Genomic DNA, 19,440 nt, shown 5'->3' on the forward strand with positions numbered 1-19,440 from the left:
TTTTTTTGGATGTATATTGAGAACAATCCAAAAAAAAAACCCTATGATTATTGTGACTGAAATTGATATAGAAATGAAAGACTACACAGAGGGTTTGGATTTCACAGTTTTTATTCCATAGACTGTGACTTCCAACAGTTGACCTCCTTGGCCAAGACTTTTCTTATTTCTGAGAGATTTAGGTCCCTAAAATACTAACAAACTCCTCAAAACTCTGAGTCATTTATTTGCTTTTTTTCTGATTACTAGGCCAGCTTTTAGGGAGGGGTGCAGAACAGACTTGTAAAAAATTTGAGTCACAAGCTCTTTTTCCTTTATATAGATGATTCCTTCAGGGTTACCAGAACTTACAAGTACTCAGGATTTGAAATATGTTAGAGATGCACTTCAGCCCCAAACTACAGATGCAGAAGCTACAATTTTCTTTACTAGGTAAGGTATATTTTAAGTATATTAGAGAAGACACACCCTGTTTAGCTTTGATTTGTTTTCCTTGGTTTAAACAAATGCTATATATCAAAATTCTGACTTAACAAGAAAAAATTATGATTTACAATAAGCAAGTAGTAGGTTTATCAAAAGCTTGTTTCAAAAGTTTATTTACTGAATAAATGTGAAGGATTGGCAATAGCACTTTAAAAAATCCTTTGTTTTGGAAATTGCCTGGTGGTCCCGTGGTTAGGACTCAGTGCTTTCATTGTGGTGACCTGGTTTCAATCCCTGTTCAATGAACTAAGATTTTGCAAGACATACAGTGTGCACCCCCCCCTCCCCCGCCACCCCCAGATTATTTATCTCAAAATATGATCTTACATTTAGAATATATATGATTTTAATTCTAAACATTCCATTTATGAACAGTTTTTGCAAAACATTTTTTCTACAGTGCTGAATACAAGGGTTTTTCCTAAAATGATACCTATACCACTATATCTTTTAGGATTCTGCCATAACAATTTTCATAGGTACCGTAAGTGCTTAAAACAGTGACCTCTGGGACACTGCTGTTAAATTGTTATTACATGATGTAATGCTTGAAACACATATTCCAGTGACTGGCATTTGAACTTGTGATTATTACTTTTAAAGAAAATCTTCCTGTAGGCAAATATGTTCTACATGTCTGGTGACCAGGTTGGTCACAGACTGGTGGTACCTCCTCATTAAATGCCACAAAAGGGAAGAAGGAGCACATAGGCTCATGTTCTTTTCTTTCCTTTTTCTCTTGCCTTCTTCCTCTCAGTGGAGAAGAAGTAGCATACACTGGGCTGGACTTCCCTAGTCTCATGAGTCTGGGCTGAGTTGAATTGAAGGAAGCTGACTTTTGTATAGCCTTCCAGACTAATGCTGATAATTTAGGTATTGATGAGTTTTGTTTTGTTTATTGAGACTTGTTGGCTCCCCTGGGCCAAACTGTAAAGCAGGCATTAAGTGTTAGTCAGTTGGCCTGCCATACTAATATACCGTATACCATAGACAGGGGACTTAAACAAAGGAAATGAATCTTCTCATCGTTCTGGAGGCTGGGAAGTCCAAGATCAAGGTGCTAGCCAGTTTGCTTCCTGGTGAGGATTCAAGCTTGAAGATCACTGACTGCCTTCTCGCTGTTCCCTCTCATGGAGGAGGGAGGAGAAGAGAAAGGAGGAAGAAAGTCATTGTAATAAGGACACTGTCTCCATAAAGGCCCTATGGAGTTGGGGCTTTAGCATATGAATTTTGGGGGACACAAACATTCAGTCCATAACAAGGACAAACTCTTTCGTGTGAGGTTCCCTCACACAAGAGAGTTTCTTTTGACACTGTTTCTTTGTGTATTCATTAATTCTGTTTTCCTTTGCTTGTCTAAAATGATTTATTCAGGCCTGCCTTCCAAATTTATCCCCACCAAACTCTGCATCTTGTCAAAACTTCTTTTTCCAACTGAGAGAAATGATAACTTTCTGAAGAAGGAATAAGATACCAGATTCTACTAGTCAACTATTTGATAGAATGGGGTTTTGGAATTTTGGATTACTTTGGTTGCTTTCTTGTATGTCTGTTTAGTTGCTGCCTTCCATATTTATTAAAGTGAATAAAATGAACCATCATCTTCGCTCCCTAATAGCTTTTAAAATTAGTATTGGACCCCACAGAGCTTAAGAAATCCAAGCATCATTTCTTAGAGATAGTGGGATGGGATGGAATGGAGACTTTCCTGTGCTAAAGTATTTTTGTTGGGGTGAGATACATTGTAACAGGTTTTTGGCCTATGGGGCAAAGGGAATCCTGACAAAGTGAGAATCTACTTACTATTTTTAAAAGGAATGGAATTGTTTATTTAAATGAGAATGTTTTCTCAGTGTGTTAACACATTTTATTTTGTAGACTGATTGAATCAAGTTTGGGAAGCATTGCCACAAAGTTTAACTTCTTCATTCATAACCTTGCTCAGTTGCGTTTTTCTGGTCTTCCTTCCAATGATGAGCCGATCCTTTCATTTTCACCCAAAACATACTCCTTTAGACAAGATGGTCGAATCAAAGAAGTTTCTGTTTTCACTTATCATAAGAAATACAACCCAGATAAACATTACGTAAGTTTGGTTTGGTATCAGTAGAGACTCATGCATGCAGTCTTGTTCTCTCCTACTTCCTTCACTGACTCTGCTGAAGTTCAAGCATTTGTTCTTTTCATACTTCTTTCTTCCATGGATGGTCCCAAACCCCTAAATGTACTTGGAGCATCCCTAAACTGGTTTTTGGTGTTTATTTCTTGGTAAATTTGCTCCAAAACCATGAGGGACCAATGTTACTCTTCTTTTCAGAGACAAGACTGAAAGGGTGATGCTATTTTACTTTTCTCCTTATCTTCAATTTGTTCTTAATTTCAAAGGTAAAGCTTGCTCAGTGTAAAAAACTCAGCCAATATAGACGTATATAAATTAAAAATCTAAGTTCTCATTCCACTCTCTAGGGATGAAGTATTATAACATATGCACATAAAGTTTGTTTTTTGAACAAAACAGAATCTTTCAGTGTGCTTTTTTCCCCCTTCAATAGTATAGCATTACTATCTTTTTTGCTGTTATTTTTGTGCTAATATTTTTGCTGGATAATATTTACAGTACTGTCAGTCTTTAAATTTTTGACAAATTGATAGAGCTTAGAAAGTGACTTCACTAGTATTTTGATTTTCAGCTGTTATTAGTAAAGTTTTATATGTTCACAGAATATTTTAGGGGACCATTTAATTGAATAATTCATTGTTTCCCCCAATGATTTATAATACCTTATTTAAATATACTGAGTTATATCCATGAATTATTTCTGGTCATCTGTAGATATAAATGACTCTGTGCACCAGTATTTTACTCTGTAAAGTATGTTATAATGCAGTTTAAATATCAAGTAAAACAGGTTTTCCCCATCTCCCTGTCACGCTGTGTTTTGCCGTCTCCTTTGCTAACCCTTAATGAATTTACTTGCTAATATTTTCATTGAAAATGCACTGCACTTATAAATTTGGAAAGTACATTTATTTAATCCGAGAAATAGAATGCCTTTCACGTTCCAATTCTTATTTATCTTAGACAATAGTAAAAGATACTCTTAGAAGGTAATTAAATACATTGGTTTTTATATTTGTTATTTCCTATTGTGACATACATATTACAAAGTGAAGACCCCTTTGGTACATATGATGATCAAGCTGAAAATTTTCTATCAAGAAAGGTTATATTATAAATTTAATGTGTTTGGGATGTGATTTCCTTTCAGATTTATGTAGTCCGAATTTTGAGAGATGGACAGCTTGAGCCATCATTTGTGTTCCGAACATTTGATGAGTTTCAGGAACTTCACAATAAGCTCAGTATTATTTTTCCACTTTGGAAGTTACCAGGGTATGTTCTCATTCTTGTTCATTAATGTTGTTTTAATAGGAAACAGTTGCTTTATTACCAAGTACAGGTCAAAAGCTTTGTGTTAAGTTATTGTAAAATGGACTATGTGTGACTATGGACTGTGTGTGACTAATATTCCTTGGTATCACAAGAGCCTAATACGTACGAGACATAAACAAGGAACTAAGTTTTTCTTGAATGAATAAATGATCACGATCTTAAAATATGGGATTTTCTAGCTTTCTAAAGCACTGCAGGAATAATTATTGTGGTCATACTGAGCTTCTCTGAAAAACAAGAAATTGAGACACTGCAGTAATCAAAATGATAGTGTTTAGGTTTGTTTTTGATGCCCTTTGGAAACCTTCAGTTTTTAATGTAGGTAATGACCAGTAAATTCCTGTGTTGAATTACTCACATTCTTCTCAGACTAGATTTCAAAAGTAAGGAGGCAGAAAAGTGGGTATGAGTTTATTTCCATGTGCAGTGTCATTTTTCTGTTGCCACCAAAATTAGCAGTTAAGATGATTTGAGCTCTGTGGCATTTGTGGATTTTACTGATACCTACAATAGCTGTGATTATTGAATAATGGTTGTTTTGGAGGATAAGATCTGCATATTTGTGAGTGGTTAATCTTGAGAAGAAATAAGTAGGAAATAAGTAATAAATATAGTGTATTAACAATATTCCTTTTGTACCAAGGTCATAAAAGGATGATGTATACTTGAACTGTTTCATCTCCAGTACTTAGAAAAGAAATCAAAAAATAAATGGCAACCCACTCCAGTGTTCTTGCCTGGAGAATCCCAGGGCCGGGGGAGCCTGGTGGGTTGCCGTCTATGGGGTCGCACAGAGTCAGACATGACTGAAGCGACTTAGCAGCAGCAGCAGCAGCAGCATAGTGAATTAAGGCTCCATTTTCTATTTCAGTGTATAAAAGAGTATTTCTGAGTGTTGATTCTATAAATACTCCCAAATGAAATTACTTAAATCCCACTTCTTTTTGTCTTTCTTTTGTAGCTTTCCTAATAGAATGGTTCTAGGGCGAACACACGTAAAAGACGTAGCAGCCAAGAGAAAAATTGAATTAAACAATTATTTACAGAGTTTGATGAGTGCGTCAACGGATGTAGCAGAGGTGACTATCCTAACTGAAAAATAATAACATACTTTTTTGTGTGCTGCATAATATTTAAATTAATGAATCTTTCTTCTCTTCCACTTTAGTGTGATCTTGTTTGTACCTTTTTCCACCCTTTACTTCGTGATGAGAAAGCTGAAGGAATAGCTAGATCTGCTGGTGAGATTGTTTTTTTCTTTATTGATACTTCATGGCTCCCCTGTGACCTGCAAGCCTGTAACTTCTCTGTGGATGTGGCGGAGTGACAGTGGGGTTACTATCTATAACCAGTGAGAATGAGATTTTCTCCAACATGTGAGGATCCGGGAATTAAAGCAAAAACTTTTGTTGCAGCTTGAACCACTGCAAGCAACATCACATAAAAATGAACATCTTTGTATTTTTAGATGCAGGTTCCTTCAGTCCTGCTCAAGGCCAAATAGGAGGAGCAGTGAAATTATCTGTCTCTTACCGAAATGGTACTCTCTTCATCATGGTGATGCACATCAAAGATCTTGTGAGTGATTACAAATAATGATGATTGTAGAGGAAACCTATTCTGTGGTAGGAAGCATTACTGTTAAGGGAATGCTTTTCTTTACAGGTTACTGAAGATGGGGCTGACCCAAATCCATATGTCAAAACATACCTACTTCCAGATACCCACAAAACATCCAAACGTAAAACCAAAATTTCACGAAAAACTAGGAATCCAACATTCAATGAAATGGTAAGTTAAAAATCTGTTAAAATCTGCTAACTCTTAGTCAAATACTATTTGGGCATAAACACCACATTATTTATGTACGTTAACATATCCACATAAAAATATCCGGATAGAGATTCGGAAGCAAATAATACTGAATTTTCATCAAGGATATAAATTTATGAAAACCATGGAATACCCTTTCAGTACTTTAAAAGCATATAAAATGTTTGGTGAAGATAGTTGGTATTATTCTCACAAAGTAGTATTGTCTTTTTTCTAGTTAGTGTTATATACTTCCACGAAACTGAAATGAGATCAGTTTTTCAGTTTTCTTAGTCAAACAGAGAGGACTTGATTAAGGAGATAATACCCAGAAGTTAAGAGACGAGCTTTACAACACTCCAGATTTGCTATAAATTGCATTTGTAGTTGGCAAGTTTGCACTGAATGATGGATAATCAGAAATTATCACCTCATGGTATATAAAATCCAGAAAAAAAGAAAATCTCCTTTTAGGAGATTGTAATCGCTCACTTTTTATAAAATTATTACAATTACTCTTTCCCAGCTTGCTTCTTCTACTCTTTTTCTTCCATTCTCTTCCTTCCATTTCTCTTTTAAAGATGATCTATTAAATCATCTTAAGGCAGGCTGCTTTGTAATTTCCCTTCCCCATACCTCCATTTCAGAAAAACCATGTTTTTAATTTTTAGCCAATAGTAATTTTCTGCTTTGTGTATTTGAATGTGAGACACTGGGAGGAATGGCAAGATAAAGTCCAAGACTCCTAAAGTACAACGTGTGCATCTAAATACGAGGCAGACTCTACTCGATGTGTCACAGGCAGTGTTACCCGTTGAAGGCACTCTAATAATCTCTTATGTTTTTACATAAAATAATCCTAAAAACCAGACAAATGATTTGTAATCTGCTGTTTCTTTCTGTCTTTGCTATAGCTTGTGTACAGTGGATATAGCAAAGAATCCCTAAGACAGAGAGAACTTCAGCTGAGTGTACTAAGTGCAGAATCTCTGCGGGAGAACTTTTTCTTGGGAGGAATAACCCTGCCGTTGAAAGATTTCAACTTGAGCAAAGAGACGGTTAAATGGTATCAACTGACTGCAGCAACCTGTTTGTAAGTTAGTGAATTTCTGAGCTTTGGAAGCAAGAACAGTTATATAAATATGTGTACACACACATGTGAACTTTGTATATTTTTATACTTGGACAGAAATTATACAGTAAATGTACTTGCTGCATTTCAACACATCTGGTGGACCAACAGTCACTTAACTAACTTTTATGAATTTGTTGACATCATTGCTGTTTTAAAGTCATTGTATAGAATGCTGTAAATCTTAAACTTAATATATAATAAGTCCTAAAAAAGACTTTGAGTTGGTGAAGGAGTTAATCCTTTCTTGAGTAATTGAGTAATAGCTTTAGTGTGGTCTGATACTATTTTTTCAGTTCAACCATCTGTTTTGTATTGTTTCTTACACAGACACAGCACGTTTGTTTCCCTGTTTTGCACCTTTTACAGCCTTTACCACTGTGTATGTTCATAAACACCAAAGGGGAGGAAAGGTGCAGGATGTTACCATAAAATGCAGCTGCTATTCATAGGGCCGAAAAGCAAAGCACAAATAATAAATAGTTAAGAACTACAAAGTAGTTTATAGAGTAGGGAAAATAACACTGCTTTTTATTATATTCATGTCTTTCAAGCCTTTTTCAGAATAAGTGCCAGTCACTGAAGTTGTAAATAATGGTGCCTTAACTTCATATGCTTCTCTGGTACTTCATTCTGAGTTTTTTCCTGACTTCATAACTAGTTCAGTAGTTTTCACTCACTTTTTACTAAAATAAGAAGTAATGTACACTTACTAATGTTTTTCCCACAGATAGATAATTTTCTATACTTCAGATGTATAACTTATTTAAACATCAGCCATTTGATGCATGTTTTTATTGCCCAGTAACTGAATGAGATTCATCAACATAACTGTACACTAAATTCCATCATTCCATTATAATCCTACTTTTATTCCCAGGAGTGTGAACTGAAATTTTGTAATTTCACCCCCATGTATCTATACTCCACTCTCTCATTAAACAAGAGAAAATGTGTGCATCCAAGTGTCCATTCCTGTTCTGTAGAAGAACTCCACAAGTAGGGCAGACTCTTCACAAGAGGCCCAGGACAAGAGATCCAGGGTCCACACTAAATTTTCTTGTTTTTTTTTTTTTTTTTTTTTACTAAATTTTAATGTATACCTTTGTGGCACAGTTTGTCTGATTTACTCAACATATGTAAATATTTTACATTCACATGAATTACTTTCCTTAATACAATATTTAGAATCATTAGGGACATGATTGAAATCATTCTCTAGTAACCATTAAGAATAGGGTTCATTTTTATTAGTTATTCATTCAACTTCACACATAAATTGTTTAGTTCAGATAAAAAGGTATATATAATGCTAATTCTCATGGCTAGAATAGGAATTCAGACACTTTAAAGTTACCACTTTTAAGTAGCAAGAGATTGTAGCAATCTAGTTGCTGTGAGATAACTGATAAAATATGCAATGAAAAATACCAAGAAAGGAAGGACAATCTCTGATTCAGTTGCCCAGAACAGAATTTTTATAAACTGTGCAGATATTTAATGTAAATGGTGATACCTGCAGAGCAGACATAGAAGAGTTGAGATGTATCAGTGGGACAGGTTAAAAAGAAAACTTGAATTTTTGGTGCCTAACACTAATGGTCCATTTGTAGGATACCCCATATATGAATGTCTTTTTTATATTAAAATGTGTTGTCTATTTAATAAGTTAATTAAAATGCAGATCAGAGCACCACCATTTAGTTGCTTTTTCCATATACAGTTAACATTTCCTTAAAGTGTGTAAGTAGCTTTGCAAATGTAAAAAAGTACTAGATATTTTCACTTGTTTTTAAGACCTAATTCCATTCCATGAATTGTCACTTAGCCACTGTTTAAAAAAAAAAAAAAAAGTACTGTCTTGGTAAAAGGTCACTGTTACTTGGACTGAGTGTATGCTGCCTACTTGCAGTCTTGTTACCGCAGTGTCTTTTACAAATAGTAGAGCTAGAGAATGGGATGTCACTTTTCAATTATAAGAAATATGGATTCTTATCCAAAAGTGTATATTATATACTCTGTATGGTTAACCAGAGTTCAAACAAGTGGTAATGTTTCTCTTAATTTAACTCATTATGTGCCTTCTTTGGACATTAAAAAACACATATATTAAATGTATTTTAAATATAAGTTATTTCTTTGTGAACGCTAATCGTCAGCCCTTACCAAAAAAATAAATTGACAGAGGCGCCTCTTTGCACTACTTACTATCAATAAACTTTAAATTGGTTGTTTTTTGAAACATTTTTTTTAAAGCTTGCATTAAAGTAAATCTGAAACATGTTTAAACAAACTAGCTAAGACACTAATTTTTATGTATAATCACAATGTTTCACACCTATCTTTATTGAGTAAAAATAGTTATGCTACATGTAAGACTGTGTGTAAAGAATAATGGAGCTAAAAATACATTTTGTAATGATCATAGTGTAACTGAAGCAGAATTTTTTCCCCTTGCAGTGTTTTAGAATTTGAAAATAATGGTTTCTCAAAGAACCTATTAATTTCTGTACTGAGGAATCCAAGACTTGCACTGATGTTTTTATTACTGCCTTTATAAGAATCTATAGGTATCTCAATGTTAAGGCATGTATGATCTTTGATAAAATATTCTTTTACCTTTTCAAATTAATGTTGTATGAAACTTTCAATATTTTGCCTTAAATTGGTTGACTGTTTTTTCTATGATTCACGTGGCATTTAAAAAAGAAAACATTCAATTTGATACTTAAGATTTAAGATCACAAATGGATAAAGCCCCACTACCATAGTCCATGGATTTACTTACATGCTGTTTGACTAGCAGTGCAAATAGGAATATCTATGGCAATTAGTCTCATCTATAAGAACCAAATAATTTAATTATATTAAGGTAGTGAATAAAGATGTATAATATTTTTATTAATACCTTAAAATATTCAGTGGATTGAATGTGACTTCATAACTGTACTATGATTGTATTAAAATATTTCTGGAACAAAGGAACTGTGCTGTCATTTTCTTCATCAATATGTTAACACTTTTGGTTTCAGACTTTGATAATTAGCTCACTGTTGCTCTCTTTGCATCTCACCCAGGAGTTTATTAGGTTCAGGTAATCCTGAATTTCAGAACTGGCCTGTGATTTGCCCTTAAAAATGTCCAGAGAGTGTCTGACATTTAAGTGTGGTTCTTGGAAAGTCTGGATTGCCACTTTGTTAGAGTTCCATCACCATTTCATTGAAGTGAAATGCTTCTATTTGCCTTTGGTAGTTTATTTAAATACTAAAGAGTATAGTGACAGCCATGCTTGCAGACATATCTTCAGAACAGAGAATGTAGTTCTTAATACCGTACCTCCATCCTGGAATGATACCAGTGAGCTTGTGGTTCTCTCATCCTAGAGGTAACATGTAAAAGAGCCAGAGACCATGAAAAAGCAGTAACTTAATTACAGCCAGTTTATTTTTTGAAATACTGTCATGCAAATTTTAGACATACAAAGTTAGACAACAGTTTAATGAACTCCATGAATGAATCCCATCACACGCCTTCAACAGTTACTACCTTAGGGATAATCTTCTTTGGTCTGTATTAATGAGGATGTGCCTAGGTGTAGACACCTTTTTATATTTTTCTCTTTAGGATTCTTAAATATATAGATCAGTAACTTTCTTCAGTTCTGAATAATTTATTATGAATTCTTTTCCAATTCACTACTCTTTTCAACTGTTTAAACCCCATCCATTGAGATTTTAATTTTGGTTATTATATTTTCACATCTGTTTGGGTTTCTTTTTGTTTGGATCACAAACCAAGAGACAAAGGACTTCCAGGATCAATGAGGAAAGAGTAGTATTTTTTTTTTTTTTTTTCAACAAACGGTGTGAGGACAACTAGATAACCATGTGCAAAAAATAAAGTAGGACTCTTAGAACATAAAATTTAATTCAAAGTGGATCAGAAACTTAGACATAACTGAAGTTAAAAATCCTAGAAGAAAACACAGGTGTACATCTTTGTAGCCTAGAATTAGACAGGTTTTCTTAAGTATGTCACAAAAAAGGACGGGCAACAAAAGAAAAACAGATAAATTTGATTTCATCAAAATTAAATACATATATGCATAATAAAGTAAAAGGACAACTCACAGAATGGGAGAGAGTATTCACAGGTCATGTATCTGATAAGGACCTGGCATCTTGAATACATAAAGGACTCATAAAATTCAAGAGAAAGCAAAGAATTTTTGAATAGACATTTCTTTGGCCAAATGTCACCAGAAGAGATGCTCCAGTCAGTTGGGCTTCCCCAGTGGCTGAGATGGTAAAGAATCTGTCTGCAATGTAGGAGACACAGGTTCCATCCCTGGGTTGGGAAGATCCCCTGGAGAAGGGAATGGGAACCCACTCCAGTATTCTTGTCTGGGAAATTCTGTGAACAGAGGAGCCTGGCAGGCTATAGTCCATGGGGTTGCAAAGAGTCAGACATTATTGAGTAACTAACACTTTCACTTCATCTCAGTCTCTAGGGAAATACAAAACAGGCATGTGAAAAAATGTTCATCATCACTAATAATTCAGTTCAGTTCAGTCGCGTCTGACTCTTTGCAACCCCATGAACCGCAGCACGCCAGGCCTGCCTGTCCATCACCAACTCCCAGAGCCTACCCAAACTCATGTCCATTGAGTTGGTGATGCCATCCAACCATGTCAACCTCTGTTGTCCCCTTCTCCCCCTGCCCTCAATCTTTTCCAGCATCAGGGTCTTTTCAAATGAGTCAGCTCTTCACATCAGGTCACCAAAGTATTGGAGTTTCAGCTTCAACATCAGTCCTTCCAATGAACACTCAGGACTGATCTCCTTTAGGATGGACTGGTTGGATCTCCTTGCAGTCCAAGGGACTCTCAAGAGTCTTCAACACCACAGTTCAAAAGCATCAATTCTTTAGTGCTCAGCTTTCTTCATAGTCCAACTCTCACATCCATACATGACTGCTGGAAAAACCATAGGCTTGACTAGATGGACCTTTGTTGACAAAGTAATGTCTGCTTTTTAATATGCAGTCTAGGCTGGTCATAACTTTCCTTCCAAGGAGTACGAGTCTCTTAATTTCATGGCTGCAATCACCATCTGCAGTGATTTTGGAGCCCCCCAAAATAAACTCAGCCACTGTTTCCCCTCTATTTGCCATGAAGTGATGGGACCAAATGCCATGATTTTAGTTTTCTGAATGCTGAGCTTTAAACCAACTTTTTCACTCTCCTCTTTCGCTTTCATCAAAAGGCTCTTTAGTTCTTCACTTTCTGCCATAAGGGTGATGTCATCTGCATATCTGAGTTTATTGATATTTCTCCTGGCAATCTTGATTCCAGCTTGTGCTTCTTCCAGCCCAGCGTTTCTCATGATGTACTCTGTATATAAGTTAAATAAGCAGCGTGACAATATACAGCCTTGATGTGCTCCTTTTCCTATTTGGAACCAGTCTGTTCCATGTCCAGTTCTAACTGTTGCTTCCTGACCTGCATACAGGTTTCTCAAGAGGCTGGTCAGGTGGTCTGGTATTCCCATCTCTTTCAGAATTTTCCACAGTTTATTGTGATCCACACAGTCAAAGGCTTTGGCATAGTCAATAAAGCAGAAATAGATGTTTTTCTGGAACTCTCTTGCTTTTTTGATGATCCAGCAGATGTTGGCAATTTGATCTCAGGTTCCTCTGCCTTTTCTAAAACCAGCTTGAATGTCTGGAAGTTCACGGTTCACATATTGCTGAAGCCTGGCTTGGAGAATTTTGAGCATTACTTTAATAGCATGTGAAATGAATGCAATTGTGCAGTAGTTTGAGCATTCTTTGGCATTGCCTTTATTTGGGATTGGAATGAAAACTGACTAATAATTAGAGAAATGCAAATCAAAACTACATTGAGGTTATCGCCTCACACTGGTCAGAATCAGTTTAGTTCAGTTGCTCAGTCGTGTCCGACTCTTTGTGACCACATGAATTGTAGCACGCCAGGCCTCCCTGTCCATTACCAACTCCTGGAGTTTACCCAAATTCATGTCCATTGAGTCAGTGATGCCATCCAGCCATCTTATCGTCTGTCGTTCCCTTCTCCTCCTGCCCCAAATCCCTCCCAGCATCAGGGTCTTTTCCAATGAGTCAACACTTCGCATCAGGTGGCCAAAGGATTGGAGTTTCAGCTTCAGCATCAGTCCTTCCAGTGAACACCCAGGACTGATCTCCTTTAGGATGGACTGGTTGGATCTCCTTACAGTCCAAAGGACTCTCAAGAGTCTTCTCCAACACCACAGTTCAAAAGCATCAATTCTTGAGCACTCCGTTTTCTTCACAGTCCAACTCTCACATCCATACATGACCACTGGAAAAACCATAGCCTTGACTAGACGGACCTTTGTTGGCAAAGTAATGTCTCTGCTTTTTAATATAGCCATCATCAAAAGCCTAGAAATAAATGCTGGAGAGGGTATGGAGAAAAGGGATCCCTCCTACAGTGTTAATGGGAATGTAAATTGGTGCAGCCATTACGAAAAACAGTATGGAGTTTCCTTAAACTAAAAAAAAAAAAAAAGCACCATATGATCCAGCAGCCCCACCCCTGGGCATATATCCAGAGAAGACAAAGGTTTTAATTTGAAAAGTACATGAACCCTAACGTTCATTGTTGTTGTTCAGTCTCTAAGTCACATCCAACTCTTTGAGACCCCATGGACTGTAGCATGCCAGGTTTCCCTGCCCTTCACTATCTTCCGGAGTTCGCTCAAACTCATGTCCATTGAATTGGTGATGCCATCCAATCATCTTGTTCTCTGTCACCCACTTCTCCTCCTGCCCTCAATCTTTCCCAGCATCAGGGTCTTTTCCAATGAGTCCATTCTTATCATCAGGTGACCTAAGTCCCAGAGCTTCAGCTTCAGCATCAGTCCTTTCTATGAATATTCAGTATTGACTTCCTTTTGGATGGACTGGTTTGACCTCCTTGCAGTCCAAGGGACTCTCAAGATTCTTCTCCAGCACCACAATCAAAAAGCATCAGTTCTTCACCACAATTAAAGAAACTCAGCCTTCTTAATGGTCCCACTCTTGTATCTGTCCAGGACTACTGGAAAAACTATAGCTTTAACTATATGAATCTTTGTCGGCAAAGTGATGTCTTTACTTTTCAATATGCTGTCTAGGTTTGTCAGAGCTTTTCTTCCAAGGAGCAAGCGCCTTTTAATTTCATGGCTGCAGTCACTGTTTGCAGTGATTTTGGAGCCCAAGAAAATAAAATCTGTCACTATTTCCACTGTTTCCCCATCTATTTGCCATGAAGTGATGGGACTGGATGCCATGATCTTAGTTTTTTGAATGTTGAGTTTTCAGCCAGCTTTTTCACTCGCCTCTTTCACTCTCTAGTTCCTCCTAGCTTTCTGCACTAGAGTGGTATTATCTGCATATCTGAGGCTGTTGATATATCTCCAGGCAACCTTTCATTCAGCCCTGCATTTCACATGATGAACTCTGCATATAAGTTAAGTAAACAGAGTGACAATAGACACCCTTGACGTATTCCTTTCCCAATTTTGAACCTGTCCGTTGTTAACGTCTGGTTCTAACTGTTGCTTCTTGACCTGCATACAGGTTTCTCAAGAGACAGGTAAGGTGGTCTGGTATTCCCATCTCTTAAGAATTTTCCTGTTGTGATCCACACAGTCAAAAACTTTAGCATAGTCAATGAGGCAGCAGTAGATGTTTTTCTGGAATTCCCTTGCTTTTTCTATTATCCAACAGAAGTTGTTGGCAATTTGATCTCTGGTTCCTCTGCCTTTTCTAAATCCAGCTGGTATATCTGAAAGCTCTCAGTTCCTGTACTGCCGATTCCTAGCTTGAAATATTTTGAGCATTACCTTGCTAGCACATGAAATGAGCCCAACTGTATGGTAGTGTGAGCATTCTTTGGCATTGTCTTTCTTTGGGATTGGAATGAAAACTGACTTTTTCCAGAGTGGTACTATTTACAGTAGTCAAGACATGGCCACAACCGAAGTGTCCATCAACAGAGCAATGGATAAAGAAGATGCTGTGTACATCCTAGCTCAGTTGTGTCCAACCTTGCAATCCAATGGACTATAGCCCGCCAGATTCCTCTGTACATGGAAGTCTCCAGGCAAGAATACTGGAGTGGTTAGCCATTCTCTTCTCCAAGGGGTCTTCCTAACCCTGGGATCGAACTCATTACAGGCTGAATCGTTACCACTTGAGCCACAAGGTAAGCCCCAGTGTGTATCACTCAGCCATTAAAAGAATGAAATAATGACATTTCAGCAACACGAGTGGACCTAAAGATTATAGAGATAAATACTACATTACTTTGCCAACAAAGGTGCATCTAGTCAAAGCTATGGTTTTTCCAGTAGTCATGTATGGATGCGAGAGTTGCACCGAAGAACTGATGCTTTTTAACTGTGGTGTTGGAGAAGACTCTTGAGAGTCCCTTGGATCAGTCCTGAATATTCATTTGGTGGACTGATGCTGAAGCTTCAATAATTTAGCCACCTGATGTAAAGAACATACTCATTTGAAAAGACCCTGATGCTGGGAAAGACTGAAGGCAGGAGAAGGGGCTGACAGAAGTTGAGGTAGTTGAACGGCATCACCAACTCAATGGACATGAGTTCGAATAAATTCCCAGAGATGGTGATGGACAGGGAAGCCTGGTGTGCTCCAGTCCTTTGGGGTCGCAAAGAGTCTGACACGACTGAGCGACTGAATTGACTTATATATGGAATCTAAAAAACAGTACAAAGGAACTTACTTTAAAAACTGACTAACATATATAAAACAAACTTTGGTTACCAACAGGGAAAGCAGAGGACGGATTAGGTATGAGTTTTTTAAAAAATGTAAAACGACTGTGAAATGACATAGAGATCAGGACCAGACAGCTTGTAGTCAGGCACCCGTACCCTGAAAGGTTACAATTAGAGATAAGTGTTACCAGTTGGCTAAGGGCAGTCCTTATCGTCATGCTATTGTAAGCTTTTTTTTTTTTTTTTTAATTTTGGCCATGCTCTGCAGGCTTGGTGGATCTTGCTTCCCTGACCAGGTATCCAACTGAGGCTTTCGGCAGTGAGGGCAAGTATCATAACCACTAGCCGGCCAGGGAATTACCCCTTGTGAATATTTTAAGGGGAGGGACAGACTTGAGGTAACTAGTGTCAAGACAAGCCTGGGCGCAGCTGAGTGGATGAGCAATAGTGTATGGATGAACTTTGCCGCCCACAGTCGCTGGGCCACGGGGACGCAGATAACCACCTTGCCCAAGGCCGGGGAACCCCTGCAGCTCTATGTGCTCCAAGCGCACTCCCAGTCCAGCATCCAAATCCGCAGTATCCTGGGTAAGCAGTGTCTCGTCTGGATTCAACTGCCCAAACCGGAGGCGGATCCTTTTTTCCGCTCCGACCTAGTATCTCCAGATGCCTACCGGGAAGTGTACTCCACGTCGAAGTGCATTTTGGGACATGTAGTCACGCGGACGCCGGGAATTACGCAGCGAAGCCCCGCCTCCTGGAGGGGCGGAAGCCAGGACGTGTGAGGCCACTTCCTGCGTGGAGGGTGGCTTCCTGCGGTTCTCCCACCCTCTCTCTCCTTTTGCTACCACACCGCCGCCATCATGGGTCGCATGCACGCTCCCGGGTGAGCTAGGGTTTATGGGCGGGTTGCAAGGCTGAGACTAGGGGTGTAGGGAATGGAAGGAGCGTAGGCAGTGGGTCGAGGGGGTAAGGTTTGGGGCTGCTGTGGCGGGGCTCGCTTCTTCACCCCGATACTGCTTTTCTCTCCAGGAAGGGCCTGTCCCAGTCGGCTCTGCCCTACCGCCGCAGCGTCCCCACCGTAAGTAGCGTGCGGGTACAGAGGAGAGGCCGGGAGGCGGTGGGGGGTGCCATCAGTTGCTCGGAAGATGGGGACCACATGTGCATGAGCGCAGTTTTGAGGGTGGAGAGGGCCGCTGCTCTTCGGTTCCATCCCGGATTTCTCGTCTTAAGGCCGCTTTCTTTCCCGCGAACAGTGGCTGAAGCTCACTTCTGACGACGTGAAGGAGCAGATCTACAAACTGGCCAAGAAGGGCCTGACTCCCTCACAGATCGGTGAGTGAGTCTGTTTAATGTAGCCCCTTTCTCCTGACCTCGTGTAACGTGTTGAAAAACAGTGGGGCTAAATGTCTCACATGTGGTTTGAAAATTTTTTGCTCGTTTTCCTGACTTTACCGTTGACTGAGGCCTAGCCCTCCTTTGCTGAACTCTCAAGCTCTTTGAAAGACGGTAAAATAATTAAAATGCGCTCCAAATTTTAATGAGTATTTTCTTTGGGCTGGGCACTCTTCTTAGGTGCCTGGTTCTAAGCGCTTTCCATTTTATGACCTGAGTTAATTCTGACAGCCATAGTTTCAAATAAATAGTAGAGGTCTTCCTGAAGTTGGGGTAACTGAGGCACGTTGCAGCTATATAAACAAGCCTCAGATCACACAGATGTTAGTGAAGCTGGGACTGGCTGCTCTGAGTGCTCATTGCTTTCTAACAGATGTGGTTTGAACCTCAGCTGTGTGTGACTTTGTGCAAATGGCTTCGTTCTGCAAATGTTTGCCAGCTGTGTGATCCCCGATCCTGAGAATACAGTGATTGTAAAAAAGCAGCATAGCCTTCTCTTGAGCTTATGGTCTAGTGGAGATGTTATACATAATCAGAGGTGTGTGTGTGTATATATATGTAGACAAAGAGAGACTGTGGGGTAGTCAGATGGTGCTGTTTTGACGACTCCTTGATTTTTTTTTTTTTTTGGTGGCCTGTAATCTAGCAAGCTTACTATGATGATGGTCTTCCAACATTCGCAGTTTCCACCAGAAAGGTTTTCCTTAGTGTTAGGTAAACCTTCCTTGGATGTCTGAGTGAGCTTCGCTTGTGCATTCTGTTGTTGGTGTCTGATGTATAAAAAGTAAGCTGTGTTTTGCAGATGGGAAACTTGGAAAGTGACTTGATCTCAGTCTTGACATCACATGTTCCAGTTTGTATGTATGATGTGGGAATTTATATTACTCCCTTTCCAGGTGTGATCCTGAGAGACTCTCATGGTGTTGCACAAGTACGTTTTGTGACAGGCAACAAAATCTTGAGAATTCTTAAGTCCAAAGGACTTGCTCCTGATCTCCCTGAGGATCTCTATCATTTAATTAAGAAAGCTGTTGCTGTTCGGAAGCATCTTGAGAGGAACAGAAAGGTAAGAGGATGAGACTGCTTGTACTAAATTCATATCAGTAAAATATAGTGCCTCTAATTTGAATTATCCAAGGGGCACAAACAAATCACAGTGTTTGCTTTGAAATGTTTCACCAGAAGAGATTTCGGGGGTGGGGGTGGGGGTTAGTTCCCTAAATTCCCTTAAGGACCTAATCTAGCCACACAAACCCTAGGCTCTGGTTCTATTAACAACACTAAGCAATTTTTCATTAAAATGCAGGGTGTCTGTACATTCTTCTATTAAAATGATGTTTAGTTTTAAGTGGTTTTCCTGAATTCTGTCAATTTTATTTTTAGGATAAAGATGCTAAATTCCGTCTGATTCTGATTGAGAGCCGTATTCACCGGTTGGCTCGATACTACAAGACCAAACGAGTCCTACCCCCTAATTGGAAATAGTAAGTTATCAACCCTTTTTGTTGACAAAAATAGGAGTTGGCCAAGTATTAAATAGAGTAGTAATTATAGTAAAAGGACTGATCATAGATGTTTTAGATTGAACCTATATGGTCTTTCAGTTCTTAGCAAGAAAACAGTCGTAGACAGGTAGAGTGGTTGTGTTTTGTTGATACAAAGGGTGGTACTTCTGTAGACTTGTTTAGAGCACAAACGTGCTCTTTAAATCACTTTCAGATTGTGGGTAAAATTTAAGTTCTTCTGCTCCCAGGTGCTTATGTTGTTTAAATTTTTGCATAGATAACTCACTGTGATGATTAACATCCTAGCATTCACAGTTTCCACCAGAAAAGTTTTTCCTCGTGCTGGCCAGTTCTTGGAGGCCTAAGCGACCATCTTCATATTATGGTTGATCACAATGAACTGATTCCAGGAACTCATCTATTCGGTGGATTTTATATATTGGGGATTTATTGTAACCGTTAGGAAATAGCTGTTTTCAGAGATTGTGTGAATATGGAGGACATTTTTTTTAACAGATTATGTATAAATATAGAGGACTTTTTTATTAACCCAACTCTCCCCCCCACCCCCTTTTTTTTTCTTTCAGCGAGTCATCCACAGCCTCTGCCCTGGTTGCATAAATTTGTGTATTGTACTAAAGCAATAAAATCATTGTTTAACAGAACCATGTTTTGTAACTTTTTTTGGTCCAAAAATTTGTCTGTGTATTTATCTGTTTAATGTGGATGTGTGTTCCAGCATTAGAATTGCGTGATTCCACAGGGAGCAATAAGATAACATCTATCCATTGCATCCCTTCACTGCTCAACTAGTTGAGCAGCTTGTAACTTCACTGCGATTGGTGGGTACTGGAAGAAACTAGGAA

The 19,440-nt window shown here is 38.4% G+C and overlaps 2 protein-coding genes and 1 non-coding gene across 8 annotated transcripts in view; all 3 read left to right on the forward strand.

Moving 5' to 3' along the window:
- PIK3C2A (phosphatidylinositol-4-phosphate 3-kinase catalytic subunit type 2 alpha) overlaps positions 1-9,865 on the forward strand; it is a 109,577-nt gene extending 99,712 nt beyond the window's left edge. For all 6 annotated transcript variants that reach the window (XM_055548468.1, XM_055548464.1, XM_055548465.1 and 3 more), the window contains 8 exons: positions 323-432; positions 2,365-2,572; positions 3,756-3,880; positions 4,902-5,019; positions 5,109-5,181; positions 5,409-5,518; positions 5,606-5,731; positions 6,667-9,865. In XM_055548468.1, coding sequence (XP_055404443.1) covers positions 323-432; positions 2,365-2,572; positions 3,756-3,880; positions 4,902-5,019; positions 5,109-5,181; positions 5,409-5,518; positions 5,606-5,731; positions 6,667-6,849 — 1,053 coding nt within the window. In that variant the 3' untranslated portion in view covers positions 6,850-9,865. The remainder of the gene's footprint in view (positions 1-322; positions 433-2,364; positions 2,573-3,755; positions 3,881-4,901; positions 5,020-5,108; positions 5,182-5,408; positions 5,519-5,605; positions 5,732-6,666) is intronic.
- A 6,537-nt stretch (positions 9,866-16,402) lies between these two features.
- RPS13 (ribosomal protein S13) lies at positions 16,403-19,230 on the forward strand. Its single transcript, XM_055547487.1, has 6 exons — positions 16,403-16,560; positions 16,707-16,755; positions 16,931-17,009; positions 17,966-18,135; positions 18,453-18,553; positions 19,162-19,230. The coding sequence occupies exons 1-6, from the start codon at positions 16,538-16,540 to the stop codon at positions 19,193-19,195; spliced, it is 456 nt and encodes a 151-aa protein (XP_055403462.1). The 5' UTR covers positions 16,403-16,537; the 3' UTR covers positions 19,196-19,230.
- On the forward strand, positions 17,721-17,810 carry LOC129629370 (small nucleolar RNA SNORD14). Its single transcript, XR_008703202.1, has one exon. It is a non-coding gene; the product is annotated as a small nucleolar RNA SNORD14 (small nucleolar RNA).
- Positions 19,231-19,440: the final 210 nt, after the last annotated feature.

The sequence above is a fragment of the Bubalus kerabau genome, chromosome 15 (assembly GCF_029407905.1).
Source record: "Bubalus kerabau isolate K-KA32 ecotype Philippines breed swamp buffalo chromosome 15, PCC_UOA_SB_1v2, whole genome shotgun sequence".
In the NCBI taxonomy this organism is placed as follows: Eukaryota; Metazoa; Chordata; class Mammalia; order Artiodactyla; family Bovidae; genus Bubalus; species Bubalus kerabau.